This window comes from Sus scrofa, chromosome 5, assembly GCF_000003025.6.
Source record: "Sus scrofa isolate TJ Tabasco breed Duroc chromosome 5, Sscrofa11.1, whole genome shotgun sequence".
Taxonomy (NCBI): domain Eukaryota; kingdom Metazoa; phylum Chordata; class Mammalia; order Artiodactyla; family Suidae; genus Sus; species Sus scrofa.
The window spans coordinates 81,409,761-81,425,319 of NC_010447.5; the positions used below are offsets into that span (position 1 = coordinate 81,409,761).

The 15,559-nt window shown below is 49.4% G+C and overlaps 1 protein-coding gene across 1 annotated transcript in view; it reads left to right on the plus strand.

The window, feature by feature from the left end:
* The window catches only part of PAH (phenylalanine hydroxylase), a 75,169-nt gene that overhangs the window by 24,360 nt on the left and 35,250 nt on the right, over positions 1-15,559 (plus strand). The window contains 1 exon segment of the mRNA XM_021092656.1: positions 8,771-8,859. Within this exon segment, the coding sequence (XP_020948315.1) occupies positions 8,771-8,859 (89 nt within the window).

Sequence of the window (15,559 nt, forward strand, 5' to 3'; positions counted from 1 at the left end):
GAAATTTATCTGCTTGAAGTTATTTTCCACGAGCAATTGGACATTGACGAGATTTTGTTCAAGTTGATGATTAGATGGGTCTCGGGGTGCAAGCAGCGAGTCGAGACTGCTAGTCCAGGTGCATTTCCTGAGGGGACCAGAAAGGCTCTTTGTTTGTTTGTTTCATCTCTCTATCTACCAGCTACCAACCCAGCCTGGGGGCATGGTGGGGAAGGGGTGGGCATTAGGGCCAGGGAGGGTCTCCTGGAGGGAGACAGACCTTACGTGGAAGAGGCTGTAGAAGCATTCTGTTTGATCCAGTGTAGGTTGACCATAAGTCCAGCTGTGAAGTGACCATAATCAGATCTCAGTGCCATGTGAGCGCTCAGAAAACAGAATTCCATATTTGAGGACATAGTGGGCGCTCTGCCAATAGACATGTTTATAAGAGAAGGGACATTGTACAAAGGCTCTTGGGAGGATAGTTCCAATTTAGATTGGCCATTAAATACCCTTTCCTTTATTCGCTCTTTCACTTCTTCCAACCATTTAGTCATTTCGACACCTTTGCACGCTTTACTTCCTCTTGGGTTCCTTTCACTCATCTGGCTCTCATTCTCATTTTGACACATGCCCAGAGAGATCACATGCTCTGCCTGGCATGTCAGTGATACAAGCGGGCCCTGTACACGCCACCCCCCTGCTCCATCCAGGAGGAAGGGCCTGGCTTGGCACCATCAGCCAGCATTTGGGTCCCCTATTCTTGCCAAGACCTTCCTGAAAGGCATTCCTTCTTCAGAAAGAAAATGGAAGGGAGTTCCCATTGTGGTCAGTGGGTTAAGAACCCGCCTTGTGTCCATGAGGCTGTGAGTTCAGTTCCTGGCCTCAAACAGTTAAGGATCGGCGTTGCCATAGGTCACAGATGCAGCCTGGAGCCAGCGTGGCTGTGGCTGTGGCATAGACTGGCAGCCGCAGCTCCGAATCAGCCCCATAGGAACTTCCCTATGCTGCAGGTACGGCCCTAAAAAGAGAGGGAAAAAAAAAAAAAAAAGAAAAAAGAAAAAGAAAATGGAAACTCCTTAACAGGAAAACCCCGGCCCTCCAAAGTCTCCATCCTGCAGGATGCGGGCTCGTCACCCCCTTTCCTTCGGTGGAGCTGCTGTGATCCGCACAGCAAAGGCTTCTCTTCTGGGCTAGAGGCCACTGCCTCGGAGGAGACATCCAGGAGCCTGGGAAGAGGGAGTGAAAACCCCCATCTATTTTGGGCCCAGGGAGCAGAGGATTTATTGCTCTCCCTGAGACAGGCTGGAGGCAGAAGTCTGGGCAAGCATGGGTCCTCGCTGGGGCTGGTGAATGTCGGGTGCAGGCGACTCGGCCTGCACCTTGAACTGCTATAAATTTAAGGGGCCTGCTCTGACCTGCTGGCCGGGAAGCGGGCTCCAGCCAGGCCGGGATGGGGGTGGGGGGGGTTGGTTCAAGAGTATCCCTGAGCCGGCCGCCTCGTAGCCTCCGGGGCTGAGCAGTTGACCCCGACTTAATGAGACCACGACGTGGGTGTCCGGGGCCAGCTCTCCCGAGGGCTGCTTCCCTTGGAGCCAAATCAATATTTATTAACGATCTGCCTCCCTCCCTGGGTGCCTCTGGCTTCACAGAGCCCCTCTGTTGCACCAGCCTGCCCGAGTCATTCATTAACTGGGAGCCTAGCAGCCCACGAGGCCGTGGAGGGGCGCACAGAGGCCAGCCCACCTCGGAGGTATTTGCAAAGGTCATTAATGAGCTAATCTGATTTAACTTTTCAAAACGGAGGCCTGGGTCGCGGGGGTCAGTCTCTAGTCCCAGCTTTGTGAGTGAGACGGGGTGGGAGAGGAGAGGCCTGCGGCCAGCACCGAAGAAGAAAAAGGAGGTGTGGAGGTGTCTTTGAGGCGCCGGGAACTTAGGTGTTAAAAAGTTACTGCCCCTAAAGCCAGGGGGGCTCGGGATGGAAGGTAAGGGGGACCCAGGGCTGTTCTAGGGATGTTCTTCAAGCCCCTTTAAATTCCTGTGTGAGGCTGTCACGTCCTCCCCTCTCCAGGTGGGAGAACAGAAACCTAAAGGCACCCTCCCCGCCACTTGCACCCCGTTCTAAGCTGGCCTGGCGCAGCGGTGAAACTCGCCCGCTGCAGAGTTCTCTGGGCCCGGCCAGCTCGCTGCTCTCGGACAAGCCACTTCATCTCTCAGAGCCCCCATTTGCTCCTCAGTCAAGGAGAAATGATCATGCTTACCTGCTAGGATAGCTCTGAGAATGAAAACAACCCTGGAAGCCAAGTGCTTATTAGCAAAGCATCTGCTGCATCTGACGCTCTCAAAAAAACAATGTAACTTTAAAGGGGGGAGGGAGAGAGTGATTACTTGGGGGGGCTGGAAACATTGGAAGAGCCCAGGTGTTGAGGATGGGGACACAAGCGTGAACTCTGTCTGTCCCCTGCCACCCGGGCCTGTGTGGCCTTACGTAACCACCCAAGTGTCTCTGTGTGTTTTTGTTTTTGTTTGGGGGAGTTCAAGCGGAAGGATGTCGCTGGTCTACCTACTGTGCGTCAGTAGCTTCACATCCAAACCGAGGAGCAGGTGAGGCCTTGGCTGGCGCACCCATTCCACAGATGAGAAGCCAGAGGTGACGCCTTAACCTCACGGGAGGTCTGGGGAGGGGCCAGGGGAATCAATTCAAAGATAGGACTGAGCTGCTGCCTGGAGAAAGTGTGTACCAGGCCCATCATGCCTTAGTTCTCAGCCTTCGTAATGATGGTGAGAGTGGTGACAATATCAACTTAGAATGAAATCGAGAGTGATAATGATACCAAATACTCATACAGCACCTGCTATGTGCCAAGCAATGTCCTGTTTATGAACTAGCACATTCATTTTTTATTTATTTTTTGTCTTTTTAGGGCCGCACCTGCGGCATATGAAGGTTCCCAGGCTAGGGGTCTAATCCGAGCTAAGGCTGCTGGCCTACACCAGAGCCACAGCAATGCCAGATCGGAGCCCTGTCTGCAACCTACACCACAGCTCATGGCAACACCGGATCCTTAACCCACTGAGTGAGGCCAGGGATCGAACCCACAATCTCATGGTTCCTAGTTGGATTCATTAACCACTGAGCCACGACGGGAACTCCGAATTAGCTCATTGAATCCTCACATCCTCTAAAGAACATCCTGTTATTATAGCTGTTTTACAGATAGGAAACTGGGGAGCAAAGAGGTTAAGTAATTTGCACAAAGTCTCAAAGTGGCAGAGATGAGACTTGAACCCAGGCAGGCTGGCTCCAGAATCTATGTGCCTAGTCACCAAGCCTGGCCACTTCTCCAGCATGCTGTATTCTGGGCCTTTTCTGAATGATGACAGGGGTAGGCGCCCCACAGCCTGGCGGGGTCCCCGATAGTGTCTGTGACGAGGTCCTGGGGCTGCTGAGCTGCTCGACCTGGGTCTTCTTTTCACCACGACTCGAATACTTTGAGTCCTTGAAACCCTCTCGAAGGGTCTATTCTCTCTCTCTCTCTTTTTCCCCACCAAGAAGTCTGTCTCAAGCCCTGTGGCCCAGTGATGTAGTGTTTTGCCTTTGGAAGCGAGAAAAAGTCAGCCAAAGCTGCACATACGTTGGTTCTGCTGCCCTCTGGTGTTGGGAGCCGGCCAGCACGCCCAGCGCTGAACCAAGGTGGAATCCACAAGGCTTCCTCTTTCTTGGGTGAGAGGAGAAAGGGCAGTCAGTGGTGGGCCGTGCATCTTGGGGAGCTGAAGAAATGCAGTGGCCATACTTCTAGAAACAAGCGAGGGTGACGTATGGACAGGCTGGAAGTTATTTTTATGTGTCCTCCGACCAACCTCAGCCCTCTCCACAGCTGGAATACAAAACCCAAAAGGGTTTGCAGCAGCAAATGAATCCAGTCCATGTTATACAGGGAGGAACGAGGCCCAAGATCAGAAACTCTCTTAACATCAGAGCCGAACTGAGAAGGCGCTTCCGACTCCCGTCTCCCTTCTTTCCTCCTCCCCCCTCCTTCCTGCTTGTCTTTCTTCCTCTTTCCTCTCCTCCTCCTTCTTCTTCATCATCGTCAAACCCTTTCCCATCCTAATGGGTAACACCTAATCAGCATTTACTGTGGGCCGGTCACCGTGCTAAGAATGGCCCCGTTTCCTACAGCATTTAATTTACACGATGATGCAATACCGTAGAAAGATTGTTCAGCTTGTTTCGAGGTATAGACGCTACGGCTCTGAGAGATAAAATACTCAGTTCTGCAGCGGACTAAGGGGCAGACTTTCTAGCTTTGCAGAAAGATTTTCTACTCTGCCCTTTGCACCCTGTTGAGTTACAAGCAGAGTAAAAAGAAAAAAAAAAAAATCCCTGGAGCTCGATGCCGAACAGTCACGGTATACAGGCATCCCTCATTTATGTGCTTCGCTTTATTGTGCTTCGAAGATTTTGTGGGTTTTGCACACGGGAAGGTTTGCGGCAGCCCGGTGTCGGGCAAGTCCATCGGCGCCGTTTTGCCAACAGCATTGGCTCACTTCGTGTCTCCGTGTCCCGTGTTGGTAATTCCCCCAATATTTCAAACTTTTTCATGATGATACTTCTTTTTTAGAATTAGAATTTCTGCATCAGTTTTTTTTTTTAAATTAATAATATTGGAGTATAGTTGACTTACAATGTTATATGAGTTCCCGGTGTATAGCAAAGCGAATCAGTCGTATAAGCATAGCCTTTCTTTTTCCTGTATAGGTTATTCCAGTCTATTGAGTAGGTTTTCCTGTGCTGTTCCGTAGGTTCTCATTAATCATCTGTTTTATGTCGGAGCTTGAGTGTGTTATTCCCACCCTCCCAATTCCTCCCTCCCCCCAGTGGTTTCACCTGTGGCAACCGAAAGACTGGATTTGAAATCTGTGTCGTGATTATATTTGTACGGTGATCTGAGATCAGTGATGTGACTACAGCTTGCTGAAGGCTCAGATGATGGTTAGCATTTTTTAGCAATATTTTTAAACTAAGGCAGGTACATTGTTTTTTCAGACATAATACCACTGCACACTTAATAGACTACAGTATAGTGTAAACATGATTTTCATATGTACTGGGAAACCCAAGAATTTTTGTGACTTGCTTTATTGTGCTCTTCTATTTATTGCAGTGGTCTGGAACCGAACTCCACAATGTTTCCAACATAAGACTGTATTTACTATGTACCAGTCTCTCTCTTCATGAATCACACACATTGACTCTTTTCAGTTTATTCCTGTAATTATTACCCCCACTTTACTGAGAGGAAGACTGAGGCACAAAGAGGTTTAATAATTTGTCCTGGGTGCAGCAGAGTTAAGTGCAGAGACCAGTTGTTTGTTTGTTTGTTTTAGGGCCACACTCAGGGCGTCTGGGAACTTCCATAGGCTCGGGGTTGAATCAGAGCTGCAGCTGCCGGGCTACATCACAGCCACAGCAATGCCAGATCCAAGCCATCTCTGTGAATTGCACCACAGCAGGAGGCAACACCAGATCCTTAACCCTTGGAGCAAGGCCAGGAATCGAACCCACATCCTCACAGTTACTAGTCAGCTTCATTACCGCTAAGCCACAGTGGGAACTCCCAGAGACAGCATTAAGCCTAGGCTGTCTGGCTCTGTTGTCCAGGCCCTTACCCATGGCTAGACTGCCTCTCCCTGAGACACATCCGGAACCAGATCTGGGCTAGTCCAGTCCCCTTGAGTCATGGCAAGGTAGTGTCCAGTCTCCAGGACCCTGGGGTCTGGAGCCACAGGATGTTATATAAAAGAGTATCCCCATACTCTCCTTGTACGGCTTTCTTCTTTCTCAGGAACTTCCCGGCGTTGTTATCTCTTGGCATTTATTCCTGGCTTATTCCCAGTCGTCATCCCTGGAATGTAGGCGCCATCGGAGCGAAGACTCCCCCAGGTCCCCCCTCCATGTCCAGTGCTCAGGAGTAGGACGTGCTCAGGACATGTTTGTGGAAACTCTTTTGCCAAGACTAAGGGTCCCCAGGTCGCAAGGTGGTGCAGCAGGAAAGGGCTGGCTCGCCCATCTCTGGGAGCAGCTGTTGTTGCCGGAATTACGGATAAGTCTCAGGCAAAAGAGAGACTGAATGGGTGGGGATGGGATGCTTTGAACATGAGGTGACAAGGTGGCACTGATCCAGAGAAACAGGGAGGGGCTCAGAGGAGACCCTGAGGCTGCCCGCAGAACCAAAGGATGCCCTTTCTCAGGCCCTTCCACACTTGGGTAGGGACTCGACCCCATTTTCAGGGCCAACAGTAGAGCTCCGCTGTGCAAGACAAAGCACTGGATTCAGGGAGAAAGAAGCTTGGGGAGAATTTGGGTGACAAAGTGGGACATCGGGATCCCTGTTAGGTGAGCAATCATGGTGCTGAGTCACCCTCGACTCCAAAGTCTAGCGTTTTGGGCCACGGGGGTCTATGAAGAGACTTCCCCTCCCCGTTCTCAGTTTCCTCTTCTGTAAAATGGGGTCATAATGACACCATCTTCATGGGGCTGTCATGAGAACCGGGTGAGGTAGTGGATGTGGAGTGTTTAGGACGGTGCCTGGCACACAGCAAACGCCATATAAGCATTAGCCGGAATTATTACTCTTACGGCTATTGTGGGGAGCCCATCTTGAGAGGGGCGCTGGGCTTAGGGGCCTGGAAACCTCCAGGTAGGAAACTGCAGAACAGAACCAGTCCCCTTAACCGCCGTGCTCTCCCCCGACCCCTACAGCTGGCAGGATGATTTGTGGTCCAAACCTGAGAGCAGGGAGTCAGCTAGGCCCAAATTTGAATCCCGAATCTGCTGTTTCCTAGCAGTGTGTGTACTTGTGTTTGCCACTTAACCGCTCTGTACCTCAGTGTTCTTACAATATGGGGAAACCAATAGTACCATGAATAGTACGAATACTAGCTATAGTACTGGGAATGATATCAGTGTTAGTATTTATTATTAACAAAGGCAGTAGAGAGCGTAGCATCACGGATCTATGGAAACAGGCTCTAAATGGACCTTATTACTGCTTCGCAGGTAAGCGGCTTGTTTTGGTGGAAGGCTGCTCATTCTTGTCTGATGCTCTTCTGTATGGACCACGGGTGGCAGTTCCTAAGTCTTGCCACTAGGTGGCATGCATGTTCTTTCCTGCCCAACCTGCGCAGGGCCAGAATCCGAAACACATGAGAGATGGAAAGCTACATTTTATGGGCCAGAAACCAGGCTGCACCCTTTGCCTACATTCTCATTTACGCCTCCCAGAAACCCCCAGATTGAAGGAGGGAGTCCACCAAAAATGCTAAGCACAGTGCCTGGCACATGGCAAAGCCTTCATGTTTGCTATTTTCCTGTTGTTGTTGTTATCATTCTCTTTTTACAGAGTTGGGACTGAGACACTGAGAAAACAAGTAGGCAGCTGGAGCCTGTGTTCTAAGCCAGACTTGCCTGGTTGCAAGTTCAGCATCTTTTCTCCCTAAACCTTTCTCCCTCCTTTCCTTGCATGACCTTAGAATTACAGTGCACTCCCAGTTCCTAATTCTTTGGACCTTATAGCCCAGAATGTCCCAGTTTCTGTTCATTCCTGGGATGATTCCACTCCTAGCGTGAATTCTGTCCCGAAGGCCACGGGGATTCGAGTGCTGCTGCCTGGTCTTGTGCTGAGGTGCCTGGGAGCCCTCGGAAGAGACACGAGATAGCAGACGGGGTCATGAGATGGGGTTCCTGAGCTTCCCCTTGCTTATAATAGCTCAGCTCTGGCTTTATCTCATTTATATTCTGGAATATATATTACACAAAAGACTCTGCCACTAAAGAAAACTGTCAAAACCCATTCCACCATACCATGATAGATGGAAGGGAGATGAATTTTGTGATAATTCAGAGACAATCCCCAGGAAAGAGAAGATGTTTGGGAATGTGGTTATTCTGTCTGTTTGCTTTTAATGGCCACACCTGTCACATATGGAAGTTCCCAGGCCACGGGTTGAACCAGAGCTGCATCTGTGATCTAAGCCACAGCTTGTGGCAACTCCAGATCCTTAACTGAGGCCAAGGATCAAACCTGTATCTTCATGGACACTATGTCTGGTTCTTAACCCACTGAGCCACAATGGGAACTCCCAGGGTGTTAAGTGAAATAAGCTAGACAGGGGGGAAAAAAGAATACTGCACAGTGTCACTTTTATGTGGAATATTCAAAAACTTAATTTTTGGATATTCTACTCATAGAAACAGACAAAGTAGATAACTGGTTGCCAGGAGCTGGGGAAGGTGGAAATAGGAAGGGCTGGTCAAAGGATGCAGATGAATAAGGTCTAAGGATCTAATGGAAAGCCTGGCGACTGGAGTTGATAGCACTGTATTATATCATTGAAATTTGCGAAGAGAGTGGGACCATCCCCCCCACCACCACCAAAAGACAAATCTGTTAGGCGATGGACGAGTTAATTACCTGGATGGGGAGAATCCTTTCACCATGTGTGTGTGTCTATCCCATCACCATGAGATATGCTTAAAACATGTTAAAATGTTACTGGTCAGATATACTTCGGTAAAGCTGAATAAGCAAATCAATAAATAAAATTAGTTCCCAAGGAAAATGAGATTTAACTTTTGGGCGGTCGTGTTTTGGGGGGGTCATCTGGGACCCCACTTGCTGCCACCGTGGATTTGCGTCCCTAGGGCTGATCCCCTGCTTCTGATCCTGGTGAGGCCTTGGGCCGCATCCCACCAATCTCTGCTCAGGACTTTGCCCTTTCTGTGTTGCAGTGCCCTGGTTCCCCAAAACCATTCAAGAGCTGGACAGATTTGCCAATCAGATTCTCAGCTACGGAGCGGAACTGGATGCAGATCACCCTGTGAGTGCACGGCCCCTCTGATCCGGTCCTGTGGGTTCCCCCCCACCACCCCCTCTCCCTCGGGGGCATGGTGTCTTTGTCTGTCCGCCTGTACAACACACATGCATTGAGTGCCCACGTAGATGACGCTGCCGTCATCATTACCGCGGTTACTATGGACGAGGCGGCTAGAGATCACCATCCAGAAACTACTGTTTACGTGCCACGTAGGTGTGTAAGTGGTATGTATCCACACACACACATGTGTGTAAATCATCTTTGTTTTTGATTTGGTCCAACGACAGAGGTTTAAATCAAGTGTTCGGGAAATACTAAACTGCTGACAGCGCTGCCGGGGCAGGGGGGCTGTGCTGTGGGGAGTGGTGACACCGGAACTGGATTTCAAAAACTGAGAACAAGATGCTGGTCGAATAAGGAACGAGAGGCTTTCTGCGCCGAGGGGAACAGCACATGCCAAGGCTCAGAGTCCGGGATATCTGGGGGATGCCTGGCTGGTGTTAGGCGTGAGGGCGAAAGTGTCAGGAGATGAGATCGGGTGGGTTGTGGGCCGACTTTAAAGGGTCTGATGTACCCGACAGAGAACTGCGACTGTGTCCTGTGTCCCTACCTTTTCTAAGTGGAGGACCAAGCTCGGGAGATCTTACTCCCTTTCTCCAGGGCGGGGGGGCTCCAAGGAGGAGCAGCCTGGAGGTGAGAGGTGCCGCCTTAGGTTGGCTGTCTCATTCTCTGCCCAGACAAAGGGCTCCTCAGTCTTCAAATGACTTGGAAGCTGTTTTCCTTCCCAGGGTTACTGCAACCCAGTGGGAGTCCCTGCACTTCCTGGGGGGGAGTCTGTTTCTTCCTCCCATCTCTGCGGTCTTTCCAGGTGAGCAAGTTGAGAATTTGCAGGAAGGCTTCTCTCAGGAGGCAGAACAGATGCTCCCACTTTACAGAGTGGTGGAGGCCCAACAAGAGGAATGACTTCTCCAAGGTCTCAGGCTAGATTTGGCCTGCTTGGCCTCTGACCTCCGTCTGTACGGAGAAAAGACAAAGGGCAGAAATTCAGGCCCTTTCACAGAGACGAAGAGGGAGCCAGTTCTGGGGTAGGCTGGCCTTTTAAAATATCAGCAACTGTTGCTCGTTCCAATTCAAATTCCGTAGTTTATCAATTCAAATAGTAAAGCCCTTAGAATAACTTGAAAATACAGAAAAGCCTGAGGAAGAAAATGAAGATCGCCTATAATCTCCATTATTTCTCTTTTTTCCCTTGGTACCATTCTGCTTGTTTTTTGTTTGTTTGTTTGTTTGTTTTTTACCATGAGAAAGTATTTTATAAACTGAAGCAAAGAATGAATTCCCTCCTCCTTTTTTATATATATATATATTTTTAGGGCTGCACCTGCAGCATCTGGAGGTTCCCAGGTTAGGGGTCGAATGGGAGCTGTACCTGCCAGCCTATGCCACAACAACGCCAGATCCAAGATACCGTGTCTGTGACCAACACCACAGTTCGTGACAACGCCGGATCCTTAACCAACTGAGCAAGGCCAGCGAGGGAGCCCACATGGATACTAGTTGGGTTCGTTTTCTCTGAGCCACAGCGGGAATTCCGCGAATGTATATTTTTAATCGCAGTGTCATAACTTACTAACCAGCCCCCAATGGTGAGCTTGTATGGGGTTTTTGGTCTTTCACTATGATGATAATTCCGCAGGGAATCTTCTTGCCTCTGCATCTCTGTGTGACCTCCGTGTAGCTTAGCTTCTCTGATGCTTGCTTGTGAAATGACTTAATCCAAGGATAGTCACTGTCCTTTAGGCTCCTGGTATCTGTTATATAAATGCCCCCCTCCCGAAACTCAAGGTCGAGTTGGAGCCTTTGGATCCCTGCCCCCCCCCCTTTCCTGGGTAGAATGCAGCCCACTCCCCTGGCCTGAGTGACAGGAGCCCTTCCAGAATCTCCCTATCCCTGTGGACAAGTCTGGGTCTGGGCCTCTTTGCCATCCGCCCAGGGGGAAAGCAAAGCATCTCCCAAGATACGGTTCGTCCGCAAAGCTGTCCGGCTGGCCTTGACCCAGTCCCTGGGCCCGGCCTATCCGGGTGTTTTCTCCTCTCGCCCACCTCCATCCTCCTGCCCTGACGCCTGTCCCTTCTGCTGGCCGCATTCCCGGCTCGCTGGGAGTGGTGGCAGAAGAGGCCAGGCTATGGATACGGCCTGTTCCTCTCTTTATCCTCGTGGCTCCTCAGGGGCAGTCGGGGCTGCTCTTAAAACTCCCTGGAATTCGTTCTCTTTCTAGACCCAGCCCACATCTTTGACTCCCTGGCCTCCCGCATCGTAGATTTTATCCTAAAAACACACTTTATCAGGTACACGGTCCCCCTGCCTCGGAGGCCAGGCTCTCTCTGTTCCTGTGGCTTCTCATCAGGTCCCGGGAACGGACGGGCCAAGGACAGAGCACACCCTCCAGGGGGCTTCGCGCAGCCTCGCCGGCCCCACGGGGCCTGGCCTCCATGTGGGGAGCGGCTCGGCTGTTCTTCCCGAAAGGACCCTCTGTTCCTCCCTGTCCCTGGCGTCCAGGCTGAGCCTCCCCGACCCCTGCCCTTGGCAGCACGCGCTGACACTTGACCCAGCAGCTCACTTTGGGGGCCTCGCAAACAGCCTCTTGGAGAAGTGCAGCCAAGCAAGGACCGTTCCCAAAACACAGGGTAAAGGGCCTCTGAGCCGTGGTGAAGCGACACGTGAGACGGGCATGCTGACCTGCCAGGCTCTCACCTTTCCTCCTTCCTTTCTTCCTTCCACAAACATTTGTTCAGCAAATGACATTTGTAGCTGATATTTCGGCACTGACCACAGACTGGATGCCAGGGACTGTGCTAAAAGCTTTACCCTCGTTCTTTTATTTTTTATTTTTTTATCATTTATTTGTATATATATATTTTTCTACTGCACAGCATGGTGACCCTGTAAACATACATGCATACATTCTTTTTTCTCACATTAAATGTCCCATCATAAGTGACTAGGCAGAGTTCCCAGTGCTACACAGCAGGATCCCATTGCTAATCTATTCCCAAGGCAACAGTCTGCATCTATTTACCCCAAGCTCCCAGTCCCTCCCACTCCCTCCCCTTCTCCCTTGGCAACCACAAGTCTATTCTCCAAGTCCATGATTTTCTTTTCTGTAGAAAGGTTCCTTTGTGCCATATGTTAGATTCCAGATATAAGTGATAGCATATGGTGATTGTCTTTCTCTTTCTGACTTACTTCACTCAGGATGAGAGTCTCTAGTTCCATCCCTGTTGCTGCAAATGGCATTCGTTTGTTCTTTTTTATGGCCGAGCAATATTCCATTGTGTATATACGCCACATCTTCCTAATCCAATCATCTGTCAGTGGACATTTGGGTTGATTTCATGTCTTGGATTTTACCCTCATTCTCAAGATGTGAATGTTATAACCATCTCCTGGGAGGGGTGAATTTTCTCATTTGCGGAGGAGAAATTGTGGATGGGAACTGTGTCTGTTTCCGGCCGTGTAAAGGAGAGACGGTTGAAATGACTAGTAAGACCTGGTCCCTGCCCTCCAGGCCTTCAGTGATGGGGTAGAGGGAGGACATCTGGTCTTCCCAAAGGTGGCCAGAGGGGGCTGGGACACAGCCTGGCAGCCCCAATCCAAATGGGTCTGTTGGATTCTCATTTCCAGCACATTCTCTCCCTGACCATTTCCCAGCCTCTGTGCTCCTGTGCGTGTCATCTCCTCTCACCTCTTTCCCTGCTGGCAAAGCTCGATTCATCTTTTAAGGCCCAGGCATGTATCTTGGCTTCCCTAAAGCCTTCCAGCGCCTTCTTCCCCAGGCTAAGCTTTTCACACTGATGCTGTAGAACTGTGTGCACTGTGTTTAAAATTATGAACACAGAGCATCAGATCCCAGTAAATTCACAACCTCATAGGACTTATTCAAGTGAAGGGTCCTGTGCCTGATCCTCAAACTGCAGTCTTTGAAAAACAAAAAATCTCACCATCAAAGGGAGATCTGCTGTATTCTAGAAGCTCATTTTAAGCACATACAAGTCCCGTTATCTCATGAGAGGCGCTGAAAAATCCCTTAAAAAAAAAATACCCATTCAACCTAACGATCCTTAAAATTTATTTACCCATGGAACCAACCCACCCCCCCTTTATTTTTCTGTCTTTTTAGGGCCACATCTGTGGCATATGGAAGTTCCCTGGTTAAGGGTCAAATCAGAGTCGCAGCTGCTGGCCTACGCCACAGCCACAGCAACTTGGGATCTGAGCCGTGTCTGCGACTGACACCACAGTTCATGGCAACGCTGGATCCTTAACCCACTGAGTAAGAGCAGGGATCAAACCTGCATTTTTATGGATCCTAGTCAGGTTTATAACTGCTGAGCCACAATAGGAACTCCTGAAATCCATTTTTTAATGGAGTACCTAGCAACATTATCTTGAATGGTAGTGTTTCATCATAATATTTGGTTAAATTGTAGTATATAAAAAGTACATGATTGGAGTTCCTGCTGTGACGCGGTGGGTTAAGAATACAATTGCAGGAAGTTCCCGTTGTGGCGCAATGGAAACAAATCCTGCTAGTATCCATGAGGATCGGGATTTGATCCCTGGCCTGGCTCAGTGAGTCGGGGAGCTGGCGTTGCTGTGAGCTGCGGTGTAGATCGTAACTGTGGCTCGGATCCCACTTGCTGTGGCTGTGGTGTAGGCCGGCAGCTGTAGCTCTGATTCGACTCCTAGCCTGGGAAATTTCATACACCGTGGGTGCGGACCTAGGGAAAAAAAAAAAAAGAAAAAGAACACAATTGCAACGGCTGGGGCTGCAGAGGGGTACATTTAATCTCCAGCCCAAGGCAGCGGGTTAAAGGATCCAGCGCTGCCACAGGTGTGGCTCCTGGCCCAGTCCCTGGCCCAGGAACTTCCATATGTTGTGGGTGTGGCCATTAAAAAAAAAAAGCGTGTGATTAAGCACCATGTTTAATAAGTCAGATAGCAGATGCTGTCAGTTCTAAGGTCTCCGTGGATTGGAATAGTTAGGGACGACTTCTGGAAAAAGGGAGATCTGGGGTGAGCCCTCTAGTAACCAGAGCGGGCTCTGTGCTTGTCTGACAGCAGCCCCCTCTCTATGGGCGAACCCAAGAAAAGTTTATTTCCAGGGTAGGTCATTAGGGAAATTGCTCCACACAGTCTTACAGAGACCAACTCTCCTTCCATCCAGTGGTAGCCCCTCATCCAGATCCTGGGAGCCGTCTCCATGCTGCCAGACAAGGATGGAGAGAGAGTGAGCAGTGCTCGGGAGAGGTTTTTATGGTCTGGGATTGATGGCGATGCATCCCTTCCCTCAAATTCCTCTGACTGTAATTCGGTCACAGGGCCACGCCTATGTTCCGGAGAGACTGGGAACAGTGGTTTAGCAATGTTCTCTGAAGGCCAGCAGGGGCAGATCTTGGGGAGCACTGCCAGCCTCTGCTGCCAAGACCCCAACCCCAGAGCTCCCTCTTCCAATTTCCCTGGCACCTGAGCTGGGTCCAAGCAGATCTGCACTAGGGGAGGCTTTCTGGTGGAGAACACATTAACCAGTGCAGCTGCTTTTCAGGGCCTGTTTCTACGTCTTTATCTTTATCTAAATCTCATAAATGCTTTTCAGCCTTTCAAGGCGTAGACATTGAGATTCCCCACTCTCCCCAAAGACCCTTGTTCTTCCCCAAGAGGAAGGCTGTCTTTCCAGTACTTCTCTCCTTGCCTCTTCCTTTGTCCATCCAACCTTCTCCATCTGAGGCCCCTGTCAAGGTCTGTTCTAAGGATCATTAGCCAGTTGAGTCATCAAAGACTTCTTATACTTCCCTCTGCTGCTCTGTCAAAGCACAATTTTTAAATTAAAGCCAAAACCAACCGTCATAAAGGTAGCCAGTAAACATCTGTCAAAGGTCTGTTGCCTCCATAGTAAGGGCAGCAACAAGATGTCAAAGACGTTGCAAAGGAAGATGCAAGAGACCGAAATAGTTATGGTCATTGAAGACTAGGATGCTGGAATGAGATTGCAAAGATGGGTTCCCATGATATAGGTCCAATGAAACAATCAAGCCATAACCATGAGTGTTTTCTGTTGGACAGAAACATTTGCAGCCTGATCATAAAATAAATATTTTGCAACTCTTCTATAAGTCCACATCTACCTTTGAAGACTTCAGACCTTATGAAGTAGTAAATTGCACATCAAACAAATATTCCCGCCCCTAGATAGCGTACAGTAGGCTTGTTAAACAGTAATCTCATTGGACTTTCAAAAGACACACAGTTTTTTTGCCTAAGTTTTGCATAATTTTTCTTAAAAGCATCTACTCAGGAGTATGCTGAGTCTGCTTTGCACTGAAAATCCAGTGATAAATAAGATAAACAGATTCCCGAGTTTAATAATTATTAACCAGTATGTAATGATTGTCTGAAAGGAGAAACACTCAGGTCGCTGAGGGAGTCTATTGCAGAGGGAAACCAATAACCTTCAGAAAAGCCAAGGTAGGTTTCTAAAAATGCAGTTGGAACCAAGTTAGAAAGACCAAATAATAGCTTATTGGTCCAGGAGAGTGTGGAAGTGTTCCAGTCAGAGGGAACAGCATGTGGGAACCATGCTGAACCTGGGAAAAAGCATGGTGTGTTTAGAGAAGTCACATTAGACCAGATGGACAAATTTGCA